The following is a 19,101-nucleotide window of genomic DNA, read 5'->3' on the forward strand; positions in this document are numbered from 1 at the left end:
TTGATGTCATTGACTAAAGATATTGGCAGTGGCTTAAGAGTAGGCATTTCAGGTGTTTTTGCCTTTCTTCTTTCCTTGCCATTATTCTCTTTGTAATTTGAAACAGGATCTGCCTCAAGGGTAAGATTAGAAATATCTAGCAAATAAGAATAAATTAAATTAAATTTGAGAAACTGTATTTTAAATATACAGTAGAATGCAATCAGAAGAAATGTCAAATTTTCAAAGGAAATCATAGAGGGAGACATATCTATATAATTATCATTCCACAGAAACAACTCGATAAATTATTATTTTGAATTCCAAAATTAGTATATCTAAAAATATTGCTTTCAATTGTCTTTAATAATTTAAAATATATTTAGTAAATATACATTTCCCCATGTTATACACTAATGAATGCACCAAAACTTTCTCATTATTGCAAATAATGAATTTAGGCTCAAATTAAGAAACAGTTTAATAACTGGCAATTTTAAAACTGTAATCAGAAATCCTTTGAAAAAAATCATTTCAAATTTTTAAAATAAATTGTAATTTAAGTATAATAAGCAAGCATAGCAAAAAGCCCATTAAATAAATACATTTAATTATAAGCATAATTTATGTAGAATATGAACTGCATTTCAAAACCAGGAAAGCAACTTAATAGAAAATTAAATGCAGTTTTTTTTGGAAGAAAAAAAAAAAATTCAAAAATAATTTTTAGATTAATTATGTTTATAAAAATATTTCAATAAAAATAACATGCAGCTATTAAGTAATCCCATAACAACTTAATTTTGAAATTTAAAGTTATTGGGTATATAATTTTAATAATACAAAAACTGAATGTTACATAAATCCAAATTATAAAAATGATGATGATGAATAAGAAAGAAACACACACACAAAAAAAAAAAAAAAAAAAAAGAAAAGGAAAAAAAAAAGGGTTAGTGGAAAAGCATGCAATAATTTTAATGGTTGCATTTTACAGGGGTATTTAGACTTACCAATATTTGTAAGTTGACTAACCAAGGTGCTTAAAGCACCTGTTTTGACTAGAAGTAAGCCAATATTCCAGAAAGGTTCAGAACGTGCTGATAATTCATAAAAGGAACAAAAACTAATATAAACATAAACAAAAATAAAATAAACTCAAATAAAGGGGGAAAAAAAAAAGAACAGAAAAGGAAGCAAAGGAAATAATTTTTTTTGATGAAATAAGACATTAAGAAATAAGCCCCCAAAAGAAAAAGGATATGATTACTTAATAAAAACAATATGAAACATAAAAAATGCATACCTAAGGTGCATATTTAAAAACAAGAAAAAGTAAAAACTAATTTTTAAGATTTAAATGCTGCAAAAGTTTATATTTGTTTTGATAAACTGATAAGTGGATTCATAGCAAAAGTTTATCTACATTTAATTTGCTTGTAGTTTTTAAATAGATAAATATAGATTTATGCATTATTGAAGATGCAATACCATGAATATAAAAAATACTTTTAAGCAGTATACTATTTTAATATTAATCAAAGTATTATTTCACCTACAATCAATCCTTTTCCTTAGAACACACCATGCCAGTGCTATAGGAAACAAGAATAAATGTGGCAGATAGTTAAGTAAAATCAGAAAAGCACATTAAAATATTGAAAGAGAAGCACAAGTATTAATTGAAAAATAGGTTAGAAAGTTATTTTCGAATGATACTCATGAAATGATTTATGAGATATGAAATGTAATAATTTATAAATTCAACTTAATAAATAAGAATAAAAATTTCAGATAATAATTTCATCAGAACTATAAGTCAATTTTTAGTCTTCTCCAGGAAAGGAGTTAAAAATTTAATCATATAAAAAATACCTTTTACAAATATTACTACTAATAACAATAGTAAAAACAATATTTAAAAATTCCTTTCTTCCTAAAATTTCTAAAATCAGGAATATTAAATTTATCTCAGTACAATCATACTGCAATGACTTTTTAATAACATATCTGGACTTAAAGCAATTCTGCCAAAAAAAAATGCACATTTTATCAGATTAGAACATCTTTATTCACTATTGTTAACACTAGAAACAAATATTCATCTTTTTCATCAGGCTACAGAATTTTCAATTCTAATACGTAGAAGAAAAAAAAAGAAAAAACAAATCAAACCCTATTTAAAGAAACAAAGGTTGATGCTAAAAATGAGAAAAGAATAAAATGGAAAAGCAGTACAAACATTTAAAAAAAATAAAATGACAAAATGAATACATACACATAAAATGAAGCAAATCATATCTGAAAATAGTTATCCTGTTAAGTAAGCCAGCTTTTCTCTAAATCTTAAATTATAATATAAAAATATTTTTAAAGGAAAAAAATGACATTGAAGTCTGCTATAAAAGTAAATTAAATTTAAATTTCATAAAATTGCAACACAGATAACTGAATGTATTTTTAATATATTTTTGTTAATAAAACTGCATTCATAAAAATTACAAACAAATACTGAATAAGTTACATTTTTTTATAAGCACTATTCTATTATTTTTATAGCCCAAACTCTCAAAATTTATATTAAACATTTTATACAATAGAAAATAAAATCTTTTGATTAGTTACTACAATAACACCGCCAAAAATGGAAAAACACACAAAATCATATTTAAAATAATAGCAATAAACAAAAAATCTCCAATTTTTTAGAATGATGAAATAAAAATTCAGAGAGCAATGTTACCTGGTGTTAAGAAATTTGGATCTATAGGTTTACCAGAAGATTTACACTCTTCCACTTCAAAGTAACTAACAAGATGAGACCACAAAGCTGATTTTCCCTATAAGATAAATAAAGCAAAAATTAATACATTTTTTAAGTTTACACTTTTCAGACACTAAGGATATTAATTAAGTTTACACTTTTCAGACACTAAGGATATTAATAAAAAAAAATTCAAAATGAATTTCAGAAGAATTTTGCATTTAAAATAGCAAAATATTCACCACCAGACATATTTTCAGAAAGAACACATTACAAATAATGAATAAGTAAACAGATTTTTATGCTATTTTTTTTAGTAAAATTACCTGTTTTGACTGAAGCCCATGGGCCCATACTCTTTCTAAAAGATCACATAAGCTGGCAATAAGAGTATTCTCTTCAACACCAGTTATACTGATTTCATTATGTCCTAAATCTACAGCCTCTTGACCCATTTTTTCAACAAGCATTCGTTTAGTCTAAATTAAAAAAGAAAATATCATTTCTTTAAAAAATTACGTTTCTTAAAATAATAAGAGGGGGAAAAAAATGCAATGAAACATTTTTTTAATTTTATATTGCATCCAAATTAATGAATTTACTACATACTTTAATAGCATATGAATTATTAAAATTGGAGTTATTATTATGTTAAAACATTTAACTAATTTCCTTAACTTTTTAAAGAATTGTAAAAAGATGAAATTCATTTATATTTTTAAAAAAGATAGGGAGTTAATCCACCTTGAATAAAGCTATTCATATTAATTTATTAATCTTAAATAAAAATATAAACAAAACAACATATTAAAACCATAAATATAAATAATTGAAAGAATTAGCTTATTTAAGTTTAAAAAAAAAAAAAAAAAAAAACCTGGTAAAAATAAGGCTCTAAAAACTGAAAACTAAAGAATAAACAACCGTCACAAAGAAACAAGTATTAAGTAGTGAAAAGTTTTCTCGGAATTTTAATAGCTGTAACTTCAAATAGGAAACAATAAAAATGCAATGAAGATTTTGTTACACTACTGACAATAATATGTAAGTGAAATCTTAAATACTGCTTTTCTACTTTTACCATCAATGGAACAGTGTAAAAAAAAAAAAAAAAAAAAAAAAAAATTTGTTTCTTATTCACTACATCCATTGACTTTAAATAAGTTCTAGAAACTTTTGACAAGATCTATTAAAATAACTTAATTTTTGGTTTAAATAAAAAACCAGGACACAAAATCCTGAAATCAACAAATTTAATAAACAATAATTTAAAAATTTCATTAAACAAGTTTTTTTATAACTAAATTAACTACTAGTGCCACTTACTATTTATTCTAAGCAAAAGCATTCTTCAAAAAATGTATACTGGTTAAAATCTAAAAACTTACTCTCATTTTACATTCTTTCAATAGAGCCATAACAAATTTCCAATATGTTTGAGATATAGAAGCTGGAGACACATCATAGTGCTTCTGGTTGCGTATCGTTTTTGTTCTCGCTTCCTGAATATACTTCTGCCAAATCCCAATAAAGCAAAAATGCAAATTAATTACAAGTAAAACAATAATTTGACATATACAGAAAAATAATCACCTTTTAAAAAATTAAATAACAAATGAAAAAAAATCTTACATTTATATAGAAACCGAATTAACTTATTTCAATCCTTTTTAATATTTGCAACACTTTATACCTTTAAAATAAAATTAAAATGTCTAGCCATTCAAAAAAAAATATTTTGAAATCTAAATTATTCTGATCATAAATTTAATGTTCAAGACAAAAACTAAAGAATACATATATATTAATTTAAAAGAAATAAATAAGTAAGAAGAAGTAGCTAGTCTGAAAAATACTAATTTTTCTTTGTTTGCAAGCAATGAGATCGTTAGAACATAGTTATGTAGCACTTTTTATTAAAAAGTATTCTACTTTTTTTTTTTTTAATTATTTTAGCATTTATTTGGTTTCAGTGATAATTATTTAAAGAAACAGGATCTATTTCAGATGCCTAAAATAAGAAAAAAAAAAATTGGGGGGGGGGGGGGGACAAGAATGGTTTATATGAATTTAAAAATAATGAAACTGTCAAACTATTCTCTCCTCCTCCAAATTACAGTGCTGTTCTGCACAGCTCATTCTTATAAAGCCATTCATTAGTATTAAAAAATCCTTAAAGGATGATTGAGATTTACACATCTAGGATTATTTTTTTACCTTCATATTAATGATAAACAACTTTAATATTTGATGCATCTAAAAACCTCAGAATATTTTGCACGCTTTTTATAACTTTAGTACGTGGATTTATTCTACTAATAATTATGAAGTAAATTTTGTCCTAAAACTGCATCATATATCATAAATAACACTAAAAAAAACTAATACAACATAGTTAATACAAATACCGATTAATATTTCTGTTTTCTCCAAGTTCAAAACATTAAAATATATTAGCAATATGTATTTCAACCACAAGATATGGAAACTAAGGTACATACAAATAAATCATACAACCAAAGAAATCATATAAATTAGTCACTCATTTTTTTCTTTGTTGGAGTTATTTGAAATCTTGAAACTATATGAGAGTTATTTTAGGATAGATTTTCTAATTTTGAATTAAGAATAGCATATCATCTGGAACTTCACTGAACAATAAAATAAATAAATAATAATAATAATATTTTTCTTTTTTCCTATATAACCATCAGTAATAAAATATTACACTTACAACAGATATTTTTGATAACAAGCACTGCACATACACAAAGGGTATTTTCGATAATGAATAGAGCATATACAATGGATATTTGTGATACATTTAAGACAAGAGACAAAAAGCAGAGTAATGTACAAATAATAACTACAATTGACAGTAAATTAAGAGTATTTAAAGGATATGAAACAAAGCTAAAGTTTACTTAGCGAAGCAAGCAGAAAGCAAAAAGTTAGTAATGAAATAACATTGTTAATATCCATAGAAAAGAGCAAAAAAGAGCATGCACCAGCAAGTACTCACTTTCCATAACCCAGCATGTTTTTCAGCAAGTTGGAACTAACAGATGAAATAAATTAGTTACATTCAAATCATGCAGAAGTAAAAAACAATACATGCTTTCACATACATAAAAAATCTGAGTAAAGAGAAGAAAAAATACATAGCATTAAAAACTATACAAGGGAAAAGAATGGTAAATACTAAAAACAAACAGATAAAAATACATACAAAACATGCTTTGTTAAATAAAGACATCAAATCGTTTTATAAATTATAATGCACAGTTACCCATTCAATGCAAATTATAGAAGAATTTTAAGTACTATGCAAGACATGCTAAAACCAATATACCACATAATAAAAAGAATAAAATGTATTTCATTTTGAAATATATACTTTAATTTTTCATCAAAAATTATACTTCTTCAAATATTCAATTAGTAAAATCTTAAGTTAGCCAAAAAGTGTTTCATTAAAAGTTTAATAACAGAAAAAAAAATATACATATTTACATAGAATTTTGAAATACTGCTAATTAAATAAAAAGCAGAAATGGCTTTCAACAAATATTTTCAAATAGCAAAAATAAAAAAGGGAAATCAAATGGTAAAATAATTACTGGGAACAATATTTCCTCAAATTTATCATGTAAAATCAAATTTACTCAAACCTTTTCCTTCATTTGATAAATTTTTGAACACAATTTTCATTTAGATTCAAAATCTTGTTTATTAAAAAAAGATTTTCTTCCTTTCGTTTTTTTTTTTTTTTTTTAAAGTTCACATGGGGGTGAGGATGAAAAACATACTATTTGTTCGAAAATGTGAATTTACTTTTCATAACACTGTTAAATCTTACATACAACTAATAGTATCTCGCTCAATTAAAAAGTGATCTGTGTTCCACAATTTGTTATATTTGTGAATGTAATATTAATACATTAAAGTGGGTCAAGTAAAATGCATTTAGTTAAAGGATAACTTCTGAAGTCAGTTTTGAAAAGATATGACTCAATATATAGTAATGAATGATTCTAATCCAGTCTTTTAATGAGCATTGTACCATTTCTCTTTTAATCAAACTTAATTTTAAACAATTATCAAGCAAAATCTGAAAGACACATTTCATATAAAACAGAACAATTAATTACTATGCTGATTGTTCTGTCTGGACTTTAATTTTACTCTTCAAAGTTGGATAACAAGATATTACGTAGTAGAAATATACTACAATAGACTTGAAACAGATATTAAACCCATAAATGGCATTTAATTTCTTGCTGTAAAATTTTTTATACTATACTATATAATGCCTAGACAAGATAAGCCAAAATTATCTCAAATAATTTCCTAAAATGTCAAAAACAAAAATTAAGACTTCATTAAAAAAAAAAAAACTTTTTCATAATAGCATATACTATAAAATGAATATTTTATTCATAAGTATTTCCTTTTTTTTTTTTTTTGGTTCTTTTTGTCTGGTTATCACTATTAAACACTGAAAAAACTTTTTAAGAATTTAAGGCTTAAGTACTATTAACTTTAGACAAATAAATAAATAATTTTGACATCTTACTTCACGCTGATCAGCATTTATCTGTAAATGTTCTGCTTGTTGATGACGACGATCCCTTCTTTTCCACTGTGCACTTGGTGTGCGCCGCCTGGAACTAAAACAAAATTTATTTTAAGCTATTGAAGGATATAAAAAAAATGAAAGGAATTATTTACTTATAAAAGAAAAGTGTTCTAAAGTCAAGACATATTCTTTATAAAAGATTAAGAAAGTTACCGATTTGCAGATGAATCTTCATTCAGCAGGTCACTATCTAGCAATGGGAAAACCCCAGGAACAAATCTTTTTCTTCCAGAAAAATCTACACCTCCATCAAGAGGTTTAGGTGTAGGTGCAACAATATCAATGTTATTTGCTCTTTTTTCTATATGTGTTTCTGTTAAAAAAGATAGAAATGTTACATATAAATATAAAATTTAAAAATGATCATCTGATTGTAAAATATGTATTCACTCTATAATAATAATAGTTTTCTATTCAATCACAGAATTAACCTTAAAAGAAATATCATATAATAGTTTTAAAGACAAGTAATTTACTCACAAATAATAAAATAACTGCTTTCTAATTTTTTACCTATTATTTCATTTCCTTATTATTATCATTTAACCTAAAAAGTTTTTTTCTGTTCAAATTTTACAGTTAGAATAAAATGCAATTTTTATTAATATAGAAGAAATTTTAAATCCATCAGTTTTTTAATCAACTAATTTACATTAAAACAGGCAAACAGCCAGTTCCTCTTTTTGAAAAATTTGGTAAATATTGCAATTTGACATGTATCTATCAAGGAGTCAGATATTTAACAAATTATGTTTATTAAAATTTGGATTTCTTACTCTTTTACTATTAATTGTGATGCAAAACACCAACAAAAAAGAGATTGGCTCTAAATCCACTGCTTAAAATATTAAGAATTAAGGGGGGAAAAAATGAAGGTACATGAAATTGTTTAGGGTAATTTTATATACTGAAAAAAATTATACAAAAATTAGATTATTCCAATGATTTATATTTATTAATAAGTAATTCATCATATAAAAAATTTATGCATGAACAATTTATAAGTCATGAATATTTTACGTGTTGCACAGAAAATAGTATTTAGAATATATCTGGAAATAATGGCAAAACATTGCTTGCAGATTTGTTGAAGAGCATGAAGTATTTTCATATTAGATTAGAACAATGCAGATGGAGGATATCTCAAAACATTAATATAGAAGTTGTGAAGATAAATCACTTGAATGGCAACCGATACATTACAAAATGCAAGTATCAAGAGCATTTTCCAGAACTTATCACCTAAGAGTTCATCCTCAAGGAATGCTTAAAAATCATGGTATAAGGAACACCTGTAGCATCATATATTAAAATCATCATAAAGATAATTGAAAGCACAATATCTGTTTTTAACATTGTCTAATTCACATACATATGAAATCAATATGCCAACATTATGAAATTTTTATTATGGCAAAAGCAATGATATTTTTTTTTAATGAATGTCTCCAGTAACCATGGATTTTATCGCTATATGTTGTTGAATTAAAAAAATAGATAGATGATAATAGATAATAAAATATTTCATTGCATAGATAATAAAATATTTCATTGCAATTTTACTATAATTAAATAGCATTACCCGTTTCTTGGTAAGTAGTGCATCTTTCATAGGTGGTAACTCTAACACCATCGCCACAATGTTCTCCATTTAACAACCGCATTCTAGCATCAAACAACTAGGAACAAAGAGAGGAATTTAATTGTCTAACATAAAATAAATCTAGAGCATTTATTAATTTAACTTTTTTTAAAAAAAAGGTAATTTTAATAGAATTTTACATTAGATTATTATCTTCAAAAATCCTACTCAAAATAAAGCAAGAAAAAAATCCACTTAATTGTTCTGGCTGAAAATTAAAGTAACAAAGGAGAAAAAGAAAAATGCCAGACAAAAATGTGACAAAGAATTCTAACCCATCAAATATATAAAATAAAAAGGACAGTGTATCCATTAATCTAAAATGAAAATTTTGGATATGCTGATTGTACTATGAACTAATATTATAAATATATATATATATATATATATATATATATATATATATATATATATATATATATATATATATATATATATACAGTGGTGGCCAAAAGTGTGGACATTTTTTGAAAGTTTCATGTTTTTCAACTTTGCGTGCTTGTAGAATATATTAATTTTCACTTAAATACAAGCATTTATATATCAAATTGAAGGTAATTTAATTTAAAATTTAATAACAAAAACAGTATTACAATATCTGTATTATAAAAAAAGTTACTCTCATTTTAGTAGAAGAAACAAACACAAATGGTTTTGAATTATGACGTGTTTTGTAATAAAAGCGTACTAGCCAGTCACAAACACTGTTCTGGGGACCCATCAAATATCTGTAACTATAGTTTAGGTTATTTGGATGGTAAAAGAGTTATTGTTGTGGAAATATTTTGCGGAATGATGCATACTAGTACAATTAAATAGAGTATTGCAGTTTTGGGATATTTTAAGTCTTTTTTTAATTAAACTAATTTTAAACAATATCACCAACAAGAAGAACTGATTGGACATCTACAAAAAGAAGCCGAATTGTCATATTGAGAGAAAATGGTCTCTCTTATGCTGAAATTGCAAGACAAGTTGGTGGTTCGGTGACTTGTTCTGGTGTATGAAAGTTCTGTTTACGTTATGAAAAAACGAAATCAGTGGAAAATAAGGTCAAATCAGGCCGGAAAAAAATGCACGTGCTACTGCCGATAGAAAAATTAAACGGCTATGCCTTCAATATAGAAACATTTCACCAGATGCCATTAGGTGTGAAATGAATGCAGCGGGTATTGCTGAAAGTTCAAGAACAATAAGAAGAAGGTTATCAGGATTTGGACTACAAGCTAGAATTCCAAGGAAAAAACCATATTTAAATCAAAAGCAACGCGAAAAACGAGTTAAGTGGGCAAAAGAACACATTAAATGGTCAGAAAATCAATGGAAGCAAGTAATCTGGAGCGATGAGACTAAAATATCGCTCTTTGGTAGTGATGGTAGAAAATACGCGAGATGTAGAGTAGGTGAAGCGCTTCATCCTGATTGCATTGAAGCAACTATAAAAACAACAACAAATGCCATGATTTGGGCATGTATGTCTGCAGATGGTGTGGGCCGAATTCAAGTGATTGATGGCATCCTGAATGCTAAAAAATACATCAAAACTGTCCTGGAACCAAAATTGATACCTTCCATCAGGGATTTCTTCCCCAACAAAGCACCATTTATTTTTCAGCAGGATTGAGCTCCATGCCACACAGCAAAAGTATGCAAAGCATGGTTTCAAAATAAAGGCATAGCTGTATTACCATGGCCAGGGAACAGACCTGATCTCAATCCAGTTGAAAATTTGTGGCGACGTTTGAAAATTCTTGTACGAAAAAAACGTCCATCCAATAAAAGACAACTTATTGAATGTATAATTGATTTTTGGCATCATGTGATTACGAAAGATGAACTCCAAACACTCGTTCACTCGATGAAAAGACACTGTGAAGCTGTCTTAAAAAATAAGGGTTATTCTACTAAGTATTGATTGTGTAAGTATCACTTTTAAAAAAATGCAAATCTAAGATAGATCTTACTAAAATGAGTGTAACTTTTTTTGTAATACAAATATTGTAATACTGTTTTTGTTATTAAATTCTACATTAAATTACCTTCAATTTCATATATAAAAATTTGTATTTAAGTGAAAATTAATATATTCTACAAGCACGCAAAGTTGAAAAACATGAAACTTTCAAAAAATGTCCACACTTTTGGCCACCACTTTATATATATATATATATATATATATATATATATATATATATATATATATATATATATATATATATATATATACTGAATTGCATACTGTAATATATTTAATAATAGAACACATATCAATATTGGTAACAAAGTATAGATGATTTAAATGAAACAGAAGGAAGCTTGCTAAAATTTATTCAGGTAATTTAAGAAAATTTTTTGAACTGCTGAAAAACATGCTATTTAAATAACTAATAAATTGATCACACAAATATTAAGATGGTAAATAATCTACTCTTATAGACTGAAACAAACACTATACAATAATTCTTTTGTATTTTAAATTAATTTAACTTGAATTATCTATATAAAATATAATACAAAATCAATAAAATTATAACAAAAAAAATATGAAAAGGTTCAGCACTGAATCTACTGTTACTTTTAAATAAGGATCTGGTTCTTCCCACAGTGAAACAATCTTGTTATCGATGAAAGTGGCAAACATTTGCGTTTCTATAAAACGAGACAAGAAAGGAAGATGTGGCTCGGGTTGATCAGATAAAAAGGCAGTTTTGTCAAAGTTCTGCATTGTTTCCCTGTTACTCAACCACTGTTCCATATCATGCTGAAAGTATAAAGTACAACTAAGCAAACAGAGAAAATATAGTAGCAGTTAAGTCTCATTCAGTAATTAGAATCAACAATATATGAACATATTATAATACATATAATTCATAACAAAACAGTTATTGTGATTAAAAATTATGTTGATCAGATAAATTACATCATTTACTAAACAACAATAAAAAGTATAATATAAATTAGAACAATAAATACAAATGAATAACAAACAATTTTCTTTAAGTGGAAACAACATATTAAAATGGAAATGTGTGCTTCATAGAGATAAAACAAGTTTTTTATAATAAGGCACAGTTAAATCAGTTCAAATAGCCGTAATTAAGAATAATGAATTAACATGATTTAGTATGAATTTACCACTTTGAGATTTAAATTATATTTAGTAAGTTCATAATAAATGAATAAACAGATTTCTGCAGTAATAATGTTAATATTTTCAACAATATTAATATATGATATGATAGTATGAATTTAAAGAATCTTAATGATGAAATTATAACTTAATATAATACATACTTGATTTGGCTGGATAATAAAATTTTCATATGACCTAAACATATGAATAAAACGGCACAGAAATATTTCTCTCACTGCATTGTTTAATTTGAGCATGTCAATATAATTCCGAATTTCCTCTTTTCCACGATTTCTAGAAGTTCCATCATTGTCTACTTTTTTTGGCTTTTCTAAATCACCCATGGAAGTAATTACACCTAAAAACATCAAAATAAAATATATTAGATAAGAAAGAAGAAGAAAAAAAACATATTGTAAAAATATGGATTTTTCAAACTTTAGCCAATTTGTTAAATTGAATTAAATCTCCTACACACAAAATAATTAACATTTCAGCAAAAACATAATCATTATTCCAAGATTACAAACATTTAATTTTCAAATTACCTGTTCTTTTTGCAAGGGCAGTTACTTTCTGCAGTGCTTCACTTTGTTGGAGAATATGACTGTGAGTACTAGCTAAACTACTGTACGAACTTCTTGCACTACTGTCAGTGCTACTCACACCAGAATCTCCACTGTCAAAAGTCCATGAGAGTTTTCTCAAGTGATTTCTGGAGCTCCTTTCATTAGAGTTCCTATCTAGCTCTTTTTCATTTGAGCACACTCCAAATGTCTTCAATGTATCTACTAGTTCGGAGATTAGCTCATTACGGCACGGAAACTTTGGAATGTCTTCTGGAACCTCAACAATTTGGTTGTCGATATCAACAAAACACAAATTTGCCTAAATAAATAGGAAGCATTCAAATTTTAATTTTGTAATTTACTGAAAGAAATTGTTATTCTTTAAATCTGAATGTAATGCAATAAATTAAGCAAAAACAGTTCTTAAAAACATACTTTTACTAATACAGTTGAAAGTAGATTATTAAAAGTAGTATTAATTTTCTACTTTTTAGTTTTTAATTTACTGCTCACCATAATAAATATTATGGATACTTGAAATTAATTTTTTCCAACTTTAATAGCGTGTGATACAGCAAAAAAATAAATAACTGATTACTCAATAATTAAGTTATGAAAATATTAAATTTATGTGTTTTTTAAACAATAATATTTTCTATACAAGTCTATAAAATTTCTGAATTTTAGCATATCAGAATGCAAGTGCAAAAAAACTGATTAAAAAATTCAGTCATTACAAATGTGAAACATGTCTAAGTTAAATAAAAGTGAAAAAAAAGCAGAGAAAAGTTAAAATTTATAAATTAGAAACCAAATCTATTCTATGTATTTTCAAAACAAATGTTCCAATAAAAAGCATAAATACAAAAATATCAAAAACAGAAGTTATCACTATAACACTATTTTATAAAATTTTGGGATAAAAATATATGTAATAATAATAAGGAGAAGACAATTCATTAAAATATTCTGACCATTTGATAACAATTTTTGAAAAAATTTACAATAAATTTTAATTTATTTTAAATAATGATACCCTGCAAATAATTTAGAAATTATGTACATCATATAATTTTATTCATAAACATTTTCACATACTTTGGAAATTAGTATACTACAAACATACTTGATCTATAGACTCTCAATCATAATTTCTATGTACAAAATTCATTGTAACTTACTACTCTACAGTAGAACATTTTTCTGTTAGATGAATTTTGAAATTCCAGAATTCAAAAATAAGGATGATTCTTACTTCTCCTGGAATGGACAATTGAGCACGTTCTTCCCGAGGACTGCATAGCCCCATGATATAAGGGACAGGAGCATCAAGGAAGTGATGAAGAGAAGCAGGCAGGATGGGGACATATACATGTTGCCATGTGAATGGAAATAGCAGAGCAACAATACATTCCGCAACAACCATTAGTTTGTCATAATCTGAAAAATAAATTCAATAAACAAAATTATATAATTAAAAAAAGAAAGTGCAATTAATGAAATAACTATCAATGAATATAAGTGAAAAGTTATATATACAATGAATTACACATACACAGCAACTATTTATATTCAATTTACAACAAATTAATATTACAAATTAACAAATTAATATTATAACTAAAATAGTTATAATATTACTATATAAAATTTGCCTTCTACCTTAATTGTTTTGTTTTTAATGAAGCAATAATGAATTATGAAATAAGCAACAACAAAAAAAAATGTACCACTGAATTTAATACACAATATGAGAAAATATAGGAAATAAAGGAAGGAAATGGGAAAAGAGATTTCAAAAGTTTACATCTGAAACTAATATATTACTTAAACTAAACTAACAATAAATTCTAATATTAAAAGTTTCTTAAAGAAAAGACATGTACATAATCAAGCAGATAAGACTGTATTGATAATGTTTGACTTACCAGCAGAAAAAAGTAATACTTGATTTTCTAAAAGAACACTAGTATATAACAAAATAACATTATCTACACCTAACGTTGAGAACAACATTTGATAAGAATATTCAAAGAAAGGGAGTTCACATGGACCTAGAAACAAACAAAAAGTATTAATTGATTAATGGAATTATAACAAAACAAAAATCAAACAATATTAAATACACGCATATTTATATATGTGTATATAAGATTATATATAATATAATAAAATTTATCTGTGTGATAAATTAAATTTACTAGCATTTATAAAATTTAATTGTAATTTATATAATTCAAACATAAAAAACACTCTTTCTTTAGTTTCTGAGTTGAGGAGGCTTTTAGCTTTTTTGTTATTTATCACATTATTTATCAAATCAATTCAAATTTCACTGCTCAGGTTCTTGATCATGATTTAACAAAAGAACTGTAAAATAGCCTAAAAGAGATAAATACAAACGCATTGATCAAAGCAAGAAATAAAAATGTGGCTTAAACTGCTAATTTAACAGCTAACCTTGATACATATATGCAATAATATCTCTTAATGATCATATTTCCCATTTTTTAAAAAATTAAATTAGTCCATACTAATTTATTCTAATATTTTCTCTTATTTCCCGATCCAAATCCTCATTTTTCTCTATTTAATTTTTTCTAACGTGTGTTTTAAAAAAGTGATGGCAATGCAGTTCTCAAGGTGCAAGTGAAGGGATAAAAATTCCCAACACCCATAGCATTCTTTCGAAATATCTCTCTCTTTCCTGAATCAACACATGCCAAATAAAACTTTTAAAAAATCTATCAGTAAAAAGAACAGAGGGAACAAATTCTCACATTTTTTTTCTCTTGTATCCTATTGTGAACTGATATATTTCTCCTTTATCCCCATGTATAAGTCATGCTCTCTCATACAAAAAACAAATTGAATTTAATTCATAATGTGTCTTCCTGTTGACCTGATATTTACAAAAACATGTTACATAAATATATAATTCCTCCTTTTTCAAATAATAAATGAATCTTTTTATTTACCTAATGACCTAATACACATAAAATATAAATTGTAGTTTGTAAGATTTACATAAACTTGTATAATTAGAGCAATTTAAAACAAGATTTCAAAATTGAGAAAGGCAAAAGTATATACTTTTAATTTCTTAATCTATTCATTTACTTGTAAATAAATAAATATAAAGATCAGCAACATTATGTTTAATTTTAAAAACAGTTTTAATTGTTGATTTTATTTGGTAACATATAACAAATGATTGGAAAACCAATTAGTACTTTTAGAAAAAAACATTAGAGAAAATATGCACTGAGATAACAGGTATAACATAAATAGACTTTTCAAAACTTGCATACATTTCAAATCTATTATCAATACTTTCCATTTTAAAATTAATTTACTTTAAAATGAAACAATCAGAAATTTTTAACATGATGGCATTAAATTAACTGCCAGAAATTTTTTTAAAAATTAATTCTCAAAATTTAAATATAAGAAGTATAGTAACTAATTTTTAAACATTTTAGAGTTTTAATGTTGATAATTTATAATGAGTTAGAATATTGTGAACTACAAGTAAACAAAAATTATAACAGCATTTAAAACCTAATAGAATATATAAGAGAATGACCAATATCTTACCAGGTCTTTGGCACAAAACTTGCTGACCAAAACAAGTAAATTTTAAACTTCGATTTGGGGGTGGCAATGGCACCTCAAATAATATGTTGTAAACATATGACTCAAGCCTATAAAGGAAAAAAATATTTTTATAGTTATCATCTTATAAAAAATTTATTTTCACAAAAAAATAAAATAAATAAAATATAATACTTCAAATAATAACTTAGCAATCCAATAAATCCCTTTAATATTCACATGAAATTTAAATAGCGAAAAAGGGAAAAAAATTAAATTATCAAGCTTAATAATTATTTCTGTAGTAAAGTGAAAATTCTGTTGAATATTGAGATTTTTTTCTTACATACATTCTATAGTGCTAATATAAGATATTTTACAATATATTACTACGAATTCAATATTGATACAGTACTTCATGAAATATTTAAATATACATATGCATAATTTATAGATTATAATTCTCATAGACTAACACTGAAAAAAGAATACAAATACTAGGTAGAATGATAATTCACTAATGTTTTTCTTTTCTTTTCCCCAACTTTAAAAAAGCAGAGATAAAATGCATTGATAAAATGTATTTGAAAGAGAATTTATGCTCCACATATCAGTATTTGATTTTTAAATTTATTGATTTCTGAGAAGCTTCAAAACCATTTGCTTTCTGCATTTAATCAAGGCATTAAAATCGCTGAAATTACTTATGATATTTTTGCTTTGTATGCAACCCCTTGACAGTTCTATGCATTTCATACACACACATATGAAAAGTAATAATAATAATAACTGAACCAACTTTTTCATAAAATCCACATCAACCACACACACATAAAAACCAGGCAAAAATTTAAGAGAAACAATTAAAAATTATTGTTATTCACATTAATATTTTTTTTTCATTCTATAATTCTGCTTTTTTTTTCTATATATTTTCATATACAAGTAAATTATAAAAATAATTTGCTTCCTTATATAAAAAGAACTGAAATACTTAAAGACGAAAAGGATGATAAAAGAAATCCTAAATGAATTTATCACTTCCATTTTTTAATGATAAAAAGATCACATTCATGTTTATGCAAAAAATTTTTTAGTTCCAAGTAATTTAACAATTGATATTTTAAAATCAGATTAAAACAATACAGCAGAACAAAGAGCAATTTATATTCTTATTATTAAATTTAATTTAAAAATTAATTAATCAAAAAAGGAATCTAATTTACCATTAAACTCTGGAAACCCTAACTTCGAAAAGTTACTTTGAATGCGGGCATACAATGAGGAAAGTTAGAAAATGCTTTCCCCTTCTTTTAAAGGTGATTATTGAAAATAACTTCTACGATTTCGACCCCCACCCCATAGTATTAATGGGTCATCTGTCCTCTCACAGTCGTAATCAGGTTGCTTTTTAGTGGTTTCACCATGTTTGAACTCTAGAAAAACGTTTTTATCACAGTTTTATTTTTTTCTGCAACATTAGTTTACTAATTTCGTAGGAAGAAGCATTTAATTAAATTTTATGACATTAAATAAATTGGAAATAGGATAACTGTGGTATAGTTATTTAGCACATTAAACAAAATGTTGCCAATTTTTTCAATCATATTTGTAATTAAATAAATTTCTTAAGCATTACTGAAGCTGTAATTTTAATTCTTACACATAATTGTGAACGCATCCTTGTGAATTTTATTTTGTTATTTTTCTAACTCATCAATTTTTGCTAAAATGTAATGATTTAAATATCATGCATAAGGATCTAAATTGTTTATACTTAAAAATATTCTCATTTTTTTATGCATAACACAGATGACAATCCTCTGCTATTTTGTAGATTAAAATATCTTTGAATCTTTTAATATTAATATATTTCACTCATAGAAATCGAATATAATTTTTATTCCTGACATAGTTCGAATGGTTTTTAATATAAATTACTAGTAACGTTTTCCTAATCTATTACCGATTATTACAATTTATAGTGATTTTTTTTTCTTTGAGAATTTCCATTACTCATCGTACTGAGCATTTTTGAAAAATATGCTCAATTTTGTAAACAATCAAAAACTGAATTATAACAACAACAACAAAAAAAAAAAAAAATCTGCAGAAAATTTTACTAATACATAGATAATTACTAGATTTAAGACAATTAATTTAACCAAAGTAAGATTAGATATGGTTTACTTAGAATTCGATGCATAAGATTTCATTGCGATAGCATTATGCGGAAAAGTAATTAGCAAAAAACTTTAAGAAAATAAAGCTGGCATTCTAAATGATCAGCATTTGCTATTAAATACAAGTATTTTTACTAGCAGATGATTTATATTATCTTTCAGAAATATTTATAACTAAATCTAGAATTCCTCAATTTTATGCAGCTACTTTATTTTATTTCAATACAAACATTTCTGGAATAATTTTAATAATTCTACTAACTTTTCAGTGAATTGAAATGAAGGTATAAAGATTTTAATACTACAAATTCTTATTTTTATACTTTTAATGAGTATAAAAATAAGAATTTTTATACTCATTTTATACTCATTAAATTCTATTTTTATACTTTTTATAGAAGTTATGAACTTTTAATGAATTATTAATCACAAATTATTAAATCTATCATTTTTATAAATCATGAAAAATAATGATGAAACCAACAACCTACTTAAAAATCAAAATTTATTTTTAGCATGATTATATCCAGTTAAAGTATTAAAATTTAAAGCTGAAAAAAATTGTAAGTCATCAATTCTTTAGTACTGTATTAGACTA

The 19,101-nt window shown here is 25.1% G+C and overlaps 1 protein-coding gene across 6 annotated transcripts in view; it reads right to left on the reverse strand.

Moving 5' to 3' along the window:
- Window positions 1-19,101, reverse strand: part of LOC129983849 (DENN domain-containing protein 5A-like) — a 38,985-nt gene that overhangs the window by 14,946 nt on the left and 4,938 nt on the right. The window contains exons 5-20 of one of the 6 annotated variants that reach the window (XM_056093509.1): window positions 16,324-16,430; window positions 14,655-14,780; window positions 13,982-14,166; window positions 12,706-13,045; window positions 12,319-12,515; window positions 11,600-11,785; window positions 8,965-9,061; window positions 7,536-7,695; window positions 7,320-7,413; window positions 5,766-5,801; window positions 4,132-4,257; window positions 3,070-3,222; window positions 2,723-2,819; window positions 1,539-1,574; window positions 993-1,079; window positions 1-136 (exon numbers count right to left, since the gene is read on the reverse strand). In XM_056093509.1, the coding sequence (XP_055949484.1) occupies window positions 1-136; window positions 993-1,079; window positions 1,539-1,574; window positions 2,723-2,819; window positions 3,070-3,222; window positions 4,132-4,257; window positions 5,766-5,801; window positions 7,320-7,413; window positions 7,536-7,695; window positions 8,965-9,061; window positions 11,600-11,785; window positions 12,319-12,515; window positions 12,706-13,045; window positions 13,982-14,166; window positions 14,655-14,780; window positions 16,324-16,430 (2,163 nt within the window). The remainder of the gene's footprint in view (window positions 137-992; window positions 1,080-1,538; window positions 1,575-2,722; window positions 2,820-3,069; window positions 3,223-4,131; window positions 4,258-5,765; window positions 5,802-7,319; window positions 7,414-7,535; window positions 7,696-8,964; window positions 9,062-11,599; window positions 11,786-12,318; window positions 12,516-12,705; window positions 13,046-13,981; window positions 14,167-14,654; window positions 14,781-16,323; window positions 16,431-19,101) is intronic. The other 5 variants (XM_056093510.1, XM_056093511.1, XM_056093512.1 and 2 more) reach the window with 5 other exon arrangements.

Source organism: Argiope bruennichi, chromosome 9, assembly GCF_947563725.1.
Source record: "Argiope bruennichi chromosome 9, qqArgBrue1.1, whole genome shotgun sequence".
Lineage (NCBI taxonomy): Eukaryota > Metazoa > Arthropoda > Arachnida > Araneae > Araneidae > Argiope > Argiope bruennichi.